Source organism: Nannospalax galili, unplaced genomic scaffold, assembly GCF_000622305.1.
Source record: "Nannospalax galili isolate Female #2095 unplaced genomic scaffold, S.galili_v1.0 scaffold809, whole genome shotgun sequence".
In the NCBI taxonomy this organism is placed as follows: Eukaryota; Metazoa; Chordata; class Mammalia; order Rodentia; family Spalacidae; genus Nannospalax; species Nannospalax galili.
The window spans coordinates 1,164,623-1,175,581 of NW_008360015.1; the positions used below are offsets into that span (position 1 = coordinate 1,164,623).

Sequence of the window (10,959 nt, forward strand, 5' to 3'; positions counted from 1 at the left end):
TCATTTTGAGACAGGGTCTCCCTGTAGCCCCAGCTGTCCTGGAACTCATTATGTAGACCAGGCTGGCCTTGAACTCACAGAGATCTGCCTGGGACTAAAGGTGTGAGCCACCATACCTGGCTTTTAATATTATTTTTATTTTATATATATGAGTGTATTGCCTGCATGTATGTGAGTGCACCAGTGTCTTTCAGTGCCTGCAGAGGTTCGAAGACAGCATCATATTCCCCTGGAACTGGAATTATGGATGGTTGTTAATCTGCATATGGGTATGAAACCCAGGTCCTCTGCAAGAGCAGCTCGTGTTCTTAATCGCTAAGCCGTCTCTCCAGGCCCTTTAAGGGACATTTCTTTATCTAAACCATAACCATCTCTTTTAGACTCTGATAGTGTTTTTGAAAAATGTTTACAACAAGGAAGAGCTTACGTATTACAGTGTATTAAAGGAATATGGGGATCTGGGAAGATGACTTGGCAGGTAAAGTGCTTGCTATGCAAGCATGAGGGCCTGAGGTTCGATCTCCCAGTACATTTGTGTGTGTGTGTGTGTGTGTGTGTGTGTGTGTGTGTGTGTGTGTATGAGTGTTATGCCTCCATGTAAATAAGTGCACCCGTGTCGTGCAGTGCCCTCGGAGGACAGACGAGGCTGTCGGGTCCCCTGGAACTGGAGTTACAGACAGTTGTTAGCTGCCATGTGGGTGCTGGGATTCGAACCCCAATCTTCTGCAAGAACAGTCAGTGTTCTTAACTGCTGAGCCATCTCTCCAGCCCCCCGATCTCCCAGTACCTTTATAAAAGCTGGGTGTGGTGGCATGTGCCTGTAACCCCAGCACTGGAGTGGGGGACAGAAACAAGAGGATCCCTGGGGTTCACTGGCCAGCCAGTCTAGCCAAATTGGCACTCTCCAGGTTCATTGAGAGACCCTGTCTCAACAAATAAGGTGGAGGAACTGGAGAGATAGCTTAGTAGTTAAGAGCACTGGCTGCTCTTGCAGGGGACCCAAGTTTAATTCCCAGCACCAACATGGTGGCTAAAAACCATCCATAATTCCAGTTCCAGGGGATCTAGTGCCCTCTTCTGACTTCAGTGGGCATTGCGTGACATGGGTGTACTTAAATACATGCAGGCAGTACACTCATACACACACAAAAATAATAAATTTTTTTTAAAAAAAAAAAGATCTTGGGGGCTGCAGAGATGGGTCAGCGGTTAAGAGCACTGCCTGTTCTTGCAGAGGACCTGGGTTCAATTCCCAGCACCCATATGGTTGCTAACAATCATCTGTAACTCCAGTTCCAAGGGATCCAGTGCTCCCTTTTGACCTCTGTGGGCATTGCACAACACAGGTGCACTTATATACCTGCAGGCAATACACTCATATACATAAAATAAAAAATAATAAATATTTTAGACTGGGTGTGGTGGTGAATGCCTTTAATCCCAGCACTTGGGAGGCAGAGGCAGGTGGATCTCTGTGAGTTCAAGGCCAGCCTGGTCTACATAGTGAATTCCAGGCCAGCTAGGGCTACAGGGAGACCATCTTTAAAAGACCAAAATAAATAAATAAATTTTTTTAAAAAAAATATCTTGAGTTCCATCTCTAGAACTACACACAAACAAGTCTGAGATCAGCATACTTCTGTTAAACAGTAGTGTCGGAAGGAGATTGTGGGCCAGTGAAATGACTCAGTGGATAAAGGTGCTTGCTGCCAAGTCTAACAACCCAAGTTTGATCTCCAGGACCTACATAGTAGAAGGAGAGCATGAACTCCTGCAAGCTGACCTTTGACCTCCACACACTCACTGTGGTGTGCGTCTTGCCCACAGAATACGTAAACAAGTAATGTAATGAAAAAAGAAAATGTGGCAGAACCATTTCAAAATTCAGCAGCCAACAAAATGGGGCCTTTCAACACTCTGTCAAGGAAGAAGGAAAGGCTCACAGGGCCCCACCCCTCCTTAAGTATTTAGACACAGATAAGGGTTAGTGAGGGAGGGAGAAACATTTTCTTAAGTGGTGTAACCATAGCAAGGTGCTCAGCTCCTTTGAACAAACTCCATACATTCCTGTAAACAACCGTAGTGAAGCGCATTTGGGTCATGCATGGAGACACCCTAAAGGAGAAGGGGCAGTAGGGGAGAAGGAGGCTAATGGGAAGGAGACGGGAGAGGGGGATATGATTCACATGTATTATGTATGTGAATGAAAGTGTCATGATGACAAGGCCAGCCTGGTCTACACAGTGAGTTCCAGGCCAGCTATGGCTACAGAGAGACCCTGTCTCAAAAAGACGGGAAAAAAAAGTGCCATGATGAATAATGGAATTCATTACATGTAATTAATATATGCTAGTAAAAATTAAAACTTTTTTTTTCTTTTTGAGAAGGTCTCCCTGTAGCCCAGCTAGCCTAGAACTCGCTACCAGGCTGGCCTCCATCTCACAGAAATCCACCTGCCTCTGCCTCCCAAGTGCTGGGACTAAAGGTGTTTGTCACTGTGCCTGGCAGTATGTCCAAACTGTAGCATGAATTAGAATTTTTAAAAAATTTCTGCACATTCTTAAAATTATGTCAAAAAATGATAACAAAAATCTAGAGCAACAACCACCCCAAATGAAAAAATTCAGTGGCCATGTTATTTCAGAAACGCCAGAAGAAACAAATGAGCTGGCAACAGATTGCAGTCAGATGCTGTGAAATGTCCCCAAGACTACCACATTACTTCTTCATTTTTTCGTGCACCAGCATCTCACCATGAGTTGAACTCCTTAGTGAGACTGGCAGTGACTGGGGTGTGGAAGTCTTGGGATGGGTAGCTGGGGCATTTGAGTTGGCTTTGAGGAAAGGTTCCTTATTTTGAACCACTATGTCCTTGTCACAATCATCACCACTCCTGTCACGCAGGTATGAAGTGTTGCAGTTCTGCTGGCTGTCCCCTGACAAGAGGCCAGCTGCAGAGGACGTGCACCGGTTACTCACCTACCTGCGCATGCAAAGCCAGCGGGATCCGGAGATCGACTTTGAACAGCAGTGGACTGCTCTCAAGCCAAGCACCAACAGCAGGGACACGTCAAGTAACGCCGCTTTCCCCATCCTTGACCACTTTGCCCGGGACCGGCTGGGTCGGGAGATGGAGGAGGTCCTCACGGTGACAGAGACAAGCCAGGGGCTGAGCTTTGAGTATGTGTGGGAGGCTGCCAAGCACGACCATTTTGATGAGCGAGGCCGGGGCCACCCAGATGATGCCTTCTCTTACTCCAGCATGTTCTTCCCCGTTGAAGTGTTCGAGAGTTCACTTTCAGAGCCTGGGCCTGGCAAACAAGATGACAGTGGCCAGGAGATCCCCCTCAGGGCCCCTGGGGTAGTTCCTGTGTTTGATGCCCACAAGCTCTCAGTGGGAAGTGACTATTATATCCAATTGGAAGAAAAAAGCAGTAGCAACTTAGAGCTTGATTACCCACCCTCGCTGCTCACAACTGAAATGGATCACCAAGAAAGGGCTGGGGCTGAGGCATCCCAGCTTATGGCCCTCAAGAACCTTGAGTTTGAGGAATCCAGCACAGACGATTTCTTTCAGAGCTCTGTGGACCCCAAAGATCTAGGCTCCACCGAGGACTTGCGAGCTGCCAGTGTCCCTGAGAGCCCTTTCAACAATATATTCAGTGATCTCGACAAAGCCAACATCCTGCCCAGCCACCAAAAGCTGTTTGACCTAATGGAGCTAAATGGAGTTCAGGCTGACTTTAAGCCAGCCACCTTGAGTTCGAGCCTGAGTGACCCCACAGACCACTCCAACAAGGAAAAGCCCAGTAAGCTTTTCGACCAGGACCCTCTTTGCTTATCAGAAAGTCTTCTGCATCAAGATCACTTTGACCCACTGAGTCTTCAAGAGTTGTCAGAGAACTTTGTATTTCTTCAGGATAAAAACCTACTGAAAGGTTCCTTGTCTAGCAAAGAGCAAGTGAGTGATCTTCAAACAGAACTTAAGAATGCGGGCTTTCGGGAGGCTCTGCTAGCCGCGCCCCAGAGAAACTCTGTAGGTTCTGAACTCCAGGTTGCTGGAAGCGCACCAGACGTCCCTCTGTCACAGGACAGTGTAAGCGGGAAAAGTGAAGGTATAGGTGTCACGCTTGAGGGTGGCACATCACCACAGGCCTCCCCGGAAGCGCAGGTACCCCCTACCTCATTCACAGAAGAAACACCTCTTAGTAGCCCCCAAGATTCACTTCTGAGGCCAGAAGAAACTAAATCCTTTACAGATGTCAGTATCCCTGAGGACCATGTCTGCCCAAACCTAACCCCAGGTCCTGTGACTGTCCCTGTTGAAATTCCCTCCACTGATGCTAAAACCCACAATGGGGGTGATGGGCCCCCAGATTCTACTTGCCAAAGCGAGGAGGGCTTGAGTCCAACCAAAAGGGACTCTGCTCTTGTGGATGATGTTATTGCTGGTCAGGGGAGCACAGGGATCAATCTTCCAGAATTGAGACAGGATTTAGAAAATCAGCCTGTTGCAGAAGACCTCCTAGGTGGTAGCTTGCTTGAAAAACACCTGGAAGCTGTGGAGACTTTAAATCACCTCAATTGCAAAGATGCCCCAAAAGACGCTGGCCTGGCATCTACCCTCTCCTCTGACTCCACCAGCCAGGACAGCCTCTTAGAAGACAGCCTGTCCACGCCCATTCCTGCCTCAGAGCAGTCTGTGGAGACCCCCGACTCCCTGGACTCAGTGGATGTCCACGAAGTGTTACTGGAATCCCTGGGCTCCCACACCCCTCAGAAACTCCTGCCCCCCGATAAACCTGCAGACAGTGGCTATGAAACAGAGAACCTCGAGTCTCCTGAGTGGACCCTGCACCCTGCCCCTGAGGGCCCTGCAGGCTCTGACTCAGCTGCAGCAGGGGACAGCAGCCAGGGCAGTCTGCCTCCCAACCCTGTCATCGTTGTCTCAGATGCAGGCGATGGCCACAGGGGTACCGAAGGACCCCCACAGACCTTCGCACCTGGCTCCCAGAGTTCATATCGAGACTCTGCGTATTTCTCAGACAATGACTCAGAGCCAGATAAAAAGCCTGAGGAGGTCCCAGGAATACCCACCCCAGCCCTGGCCTTGGTAGACAGCCAATCCCCACATGAGCCAGTCACCCTAGAGGAAAGCTCTGGTTCCAAAGATAGTTGCCTGGACACCCAACAGAGCCACCCAGATCAGAGCCCTGCCTCTGCTCTGCAGAATCCTAGTCACTTGGAACCACATGAAACATCACAGCCTACATCAGCTGATGTCGCCAGAGAGACACATCCCTTGGATGACAAGGCCGGCAGCCCCTTGAGTTTGTTGGAACTTAGTGGTGATGACTTGGAGGCACAAGAAGATCGCCCTTGTACCCTGACCTCCACAGGCACCAACACCAATGAACTCCAGGCCTACACAAACTCCATGCTGGATAAGTCCTTGTCTGGCCATTCCAGTGAGGGCCCTAAGTTTAAGGAGCCAGACATCGAGGGGAAATACTTGGGCAAACTTGGCATGTCGGGGATGCTGGACCTCTCTGAGGATGGGATGGATGCCGATGAAGAAGATGAGAACAGCGATGACTCAGATGAGGACCTACGGGCCTTCAACCTGCACAGTCTCAGCTCTGAGTCTGAAGATGACACTGAGCACCCTGTGCCCATCATCCTCAGCAATGAGGATGGCAGGCACTTGCGGAGTTTACTAAAACCCTCGGCCACTGAGGCCCTTCATCAACTGCCTGCCGACTGGAAGAAGGAAAAGAAGGCAGTGACATTTTTTGATGATGTCACCGTTTACCTGTTTGACCAGGTACCTCTTAACTCTAGATGATCTATCTGGTTGTTGCTGTTATTCAAGATTTGTTTTTATTTTATGTGTATGAGTGTTTTGCCTGCATATATGTAAGTGGACCAAGTGTGTGCAGTGCCCACAGAGACCAGAAGAGGGGGTCTGATTCCCTGGAACTGGAGTTATGGATGGTTGGTAACCACCGTGTGGGTGCTGAGAACCGAACCTGGGTCCTCTATAAGAGCAGCCAGTGTTCTTAACTACTGAGCCATCTCTCTAGCCCCTGATCTATCTATTTATATATTAACAAATTTCAAAAGGTGTTGGGAGGTTGACTGTAGTCTGGTTTATTTTCGTTTTTAGAAATTTAGAATTTTATTTCTCTATGCGGTTTGCGTGTACGTGTTCACCTGTGTGTGGGTACATATGTGTGTGTGTCCATAGGAAGAGTGGAGGTTGATAGCAGGTGCCTTCCTTGATCACTTTCCACTTTGTTTATTGGGGCAGGGAGCTTATTGATTCTGTTAGTCTTAGCCAGTTTGCTCCGGATCTCCCCTCTATCCCCTGTGCTGAGGTTACAGGAGGGCTGCCACACCTGTCTGGCATTTACATGGGTGCTAGGGTGTTAAACTCCAGCCCTCAGGTTTGCATGCTGAGTGCTTTTACCCACTGAGCCATCTTCCCAACTTGGCAGAATTTTATTTCTGACTCCAAAGAACACCTGTCCCTTTGGTCCCACTGTCTACTATGCCAATTCCCCTCCCTAATCCAAAAGCCTTCATCACCTTTTTCCCCACACACATTGAGCTGTGCCTGTGTCCCCCGATGAAAAACCTGTGCCTCAGCTCTCATTTCACAATGCCTAGAAATAACCTTTTCATGACAGCTGCCACTCATGACACAGGCTGGGCTCCATGTTACAACATTCAAGGCAGATGGTGGTGGCAAAGCAGACTCTTGGGCTGCCTGATAGCCCTTAGCATAGCCATGAACTCAGGATGAAGTTAGACTGAGCACTCCAGGTGGACGTCACTCGTCATAGCTGCTGCTCTGGCTTTTCAGTTACCATTTTGAGTTAGCAGACTGTAATAATGCAAAAGTCATTTAGTACTGGTGACAACAGAATTTTGCACAGGGAATTCATATTCAGTTAAGGGAAAGAGACCTGGATTCTTAACAGAGTCTCCCTGAAGTTAGTTGACCAAATTTTTAGAACTAACGTTTGGTAGTAACAGCTAACATTTGGGTGTAGACCTAGAACAGTTGCTAGCATGGAGCTCTGGAGACAGGCAGCTAGAGGCTACCCCTGCTGGAAGTGTCTGGAGGGTATAATACACAAGCCACAGGACAGTGTGTGGCCCCTCAGCTCTGACCCTTGGTTCCATCCTCTTGGAAACAGGAAACAGGTGTGTGCTCACCCATTGGGCAGACAGGACTCTTGAAAACTGTGAAAACTGGAACAGTTAATAATTGGAGCATTCTCTCTCTCTCTCTCTCTCTCTCTCTCTCTCTCTCTCTCTCTCTGTTTGTGTGTATACACGTGTACATGAACACTTGTATCTGCTTATATGTGCAGGCAAGAGGTCATTGTCTGGTGTCTTCCTTGATCACTGTCTACCTTTTTTTAGACAGGGTCTCACTATGTAGCCCTGACTGGCCTGAAACTCGGTATGTAGACCAGGCTGGCCTCAGACTCACAGAGATCCACCTGCCTCTGCCTCCTGAGTGCTGAGATTCAAGAGGTGTGCCACCACGCCCAGCTCATTTTAATTTTTGAGATAGGGTCTCTCATTTAACCTGGAACTCACTGATTTGGCTAGACTGGCTGGGTACAGAGCCCAAGGGATCCTCCTGTCTCTGCCTCTGAGGCGCTGGGATTATGGACACACATCACTGAGTCCAGCTTCTTATGTGGGTGCTGGGGATTGAACTCGGGTCTTCAACTCCCTTTCACCCGTGTTCTTTGTTCACTGGTCTTTGATTGATTATTTATTTTTGTTTTATGTGTATGAGTATTATGCCTACATGTACGTAAGTGTATATCTGTCATGCAGTGCCTGCAGAGGACAGAAGAGGGAGTTGGATCCCCTGGAACTGGTGTTACAGGCGATTGTTAGCTGCCATGTGGGTGCTGGGATTCAAACCTGGGTCTCCCTGTAGCCCCAGCTGGCCTGGAATAGCCAGCGCTCTTAACTTCTGAGCCATCTCGCCAGCCCCATTCACTGGTCTTTGTAACCTTTGAATTACTTTTTTATGGAGGCTTTACTGGACCCTAAGACCTTGGCTTCCTGAGTGCTGGGATTACAGGTGTGAACCACTACACATGGTCTGGGCATTCGCTTCTCAAATCTGTTGGGTTATAATTGAGCTCTGTCGTGGGGTCTGCGGATGGTTCCCACCATGTTCCAGCAGGTGCAGGGCCCTTGGTGTCTCTTGATATTGCTAGTCTTCCGTTCTTGTGTAGTTCTCAGAGCGAAGGCTTTGACTTCATCTTGACCTCCAGGAAGCACCCTCTTTGAGACTCACAGTAGAGGCTCCTCAGGCTCTGTTCTGCCTCCTCCCTCAGGAGCCAGGTTTCCCTGTGTACTGTGATGTTCCTCTGTACTCTGTTCACTTTAGTTCTTATACTGATTCCCAGGACGGGGCTCAGCTGTAGAGTGCTCACCTAGCATGCTTGAAGCCCTGAATTCAATCCCAGATCCGTAAAAACAAAGCAAAATAGAAAACGCTCCCATTTGCACTGCAACATGGCTTTGTGGGCTCAGCCTGATCTGTGAGGTCTGAATCTGTGGGATGGCAGGGAGGCCACCTCCCTCTGCTCCTTCTCAGGTGGATCTTACCCAAGTCTGACCTCAAGAACCTTCCAGCACAGAGCCTTGGAGAATGAGGCAATGTTTCCTATTGGAGCAGGAGAGGTGGGGTTAGGACAAATATTTTGTTTATTATTTTTATGTGTATGAGTATATTGCCTGCATGTATGTGAGTGCACCCGTGTCATGCAATGCCAAGGAGGTCAGAAGAGGGTTTCGGATTCCCCTGGAACTGGAGTTAAGGACGGTTTGTAGCTGCCATGTGGGTGCTGGGAATCGAACCCAGGTCCTCTGCAAGAGCAGTCAGTGTTCTTAACTGCTGAGCCATCTCTCCAGCCCCTGGGGCTTAGTTTGCTTTTATTTTCCTAGTTTCTTAAGGTAAAAAGTTTGGGACTTGAGACTTTTCTAATAGTAGAATTTTAATGCTATAAATTTCCCTCTGTGTGCTACCTTAGCCACACCCCACAAATTTTGATATGTTGTATTTTCATTTTCATTCAGCTCAAATTATTTTCTACTTTTCCTAAGACTTCCTTTCTGATCGCCAGAGACTTACATGTATATTATTTAATTGCCAAGAGTTGGAGATTTTCTTTTTAAAAAATTTTCATTACTTTTTTTTATTTCATCACACTTTTGTGCACATATGCCCAAAGTGCATGGAAGCCAGGTATGCAGGTGGAAGTCAGTTCGCTCCTGCCAAGTGGGTCCTGGGGATTGAACTCACAGTCATCAGACTTGATAGCAAGTACCTTCACCCACTGAGCCATTTCATCAGCTGCCCCTCTTTTATTTTTTTATTTACTTACTGGAGGGCACACATGTAAAGGTTAGAGGACAACTTTCAGGAGTCGTATCTCTCCTCACCTGGGTGCAGGGGACCCAAGATCATACCCTCATGCTTGCATGGCGGGCACTTTCCCAGGCAAGTCATCTTCCAAGCCCCCCTGAAAGTCTGATTTTACTGGTATGTTCAGACTGCATTTAATGAAATTGTTAATGTTCTTAGGCTTCACCGTGCTGTTGTAGCCTGTGCGTCTGTCTTCCTTTCTCCTTTTGGGTGATTGAGTATCATTAGTGCACTTTGTGTTGGTGGGTTTTGCTGACTTCCCTCTGATCCACTCTTTTTTTTTTTTTTTTTTTTGAGACCAGTTCACTGGTAGATGTGATTTTTCCAGGGGTTTCAGCACACACATGCTTACCTTTTTCAGTTTGTTGGGAATCAGTATTCCGCAACTTAGGAGGGACAGTGTGGAGCCCTTACTTCAGGATAGACCTCTTACTTTCCCTCCTCTGCCTGATACTGTCTCCTGTGTTACATCTACATCCATTAAAACACCTCATCAGGAGCCTGGAGAGATAGCTCAGCAGTTAAGAGCATTGAATGCTCTTGCAGAGGACCCAGGTTCGGAACCCAGCACCCATATTGGGCAGCTCACAGCTGTCTATAAGTCTAGTTCCAGAGGTTCCAACACCCTCCTCTGCCTCCATGAGCACATTAATTCATGTAGCACACACATATGCACAAATTAAATAAATCTTTTAAGACTTTTTTTTTTCTCACTATGTAGCCCTGACTGGCCTGGAACTTGCTATGTTGACCAAGCTGGCCTCGAACTCACAGAGATCCACCTGCCTCTGCCTCTTGAGTGCTGGGAGTAAAGGTGTGTGCCACCATACCCAGTCATAAATAATACTTAATGAACATGCTTTTATGTCACTTCTCTGGTTTCTTTTTAAAAAACTGTCTCCACATGTTCTTTTTTGTTTATTTTGTGTGTGTGAGTGGGTGTGGTCATACCACAGTGTGCATGTGGAGGGCCGAGGTCAACTTGTATGAGTCGGTTCTCTCCTTCTTCCATGTAGGTCCTGGGCTAGAACTCAGGTTGTCAGGCTTGGCAATAGGTTCCTTTGCCTGCTGAGTCATCTTACTGCCCCCCTGCTTCGTTTTTAATTTTTTTTTTTTTTTCCTCTTGGCACCTGTAGATAGTGTCTTCTATGAAATGAGGTTTTCTTGGCTCTTTGAAGGCTGGGCCACTTTAGATTCAGTGTCTTCCTGTCATATTACGGATTCCATGTCTTGTTCAGGTCTAGTGGAGAACACTACTATTTTTGTCTTCACAGACCTTCGCCCAGCTGGGCTCAGGCCACAGGCTCCGGGCTTCTGGGCTGTGGTTTCAGTGTCAGTTCTTCTTTCACACCTGGGGCCTGGGGATGGACCCACTGGGCAGACTGCAGCTTGGTGGCATCCCCTGTTACCCCCACATAGAGTTAGAGGCTAGCCTGGGCTTCATAGATTTGGAGGCTAGCCTGGACTACATAGTGAGGACCACTCCCCCCCCCCCC

General features: G+C 47.9%; 1 protein-coding gene across 3 annotated transcripts in view; it reads left to right on the forward strand.

Moving 5' to 3' along the window:
- Lmtk2 (lemur tyrosine kinase 2) overlaps window positions 1–10,959 on the forward strand; it is a 111,930-nt gene that overhangs the window by 97,714 nt on the left and 3,257 nt on the right. For all 3 annotated transcript variants that reach the window (XM_008824019.2, XM_029559102.1, XM_008824020.2), the window contains one exon: window positions 2,905–5,824. In XM_008824019.2, the coding sequence (XP_008822241.1) occupies window positions 2,905–5,824 (2,920 nt within the window). The remainder of the gene's footprint in view (window positions 1–2,904; window positions 5,825–10,959) is intronic.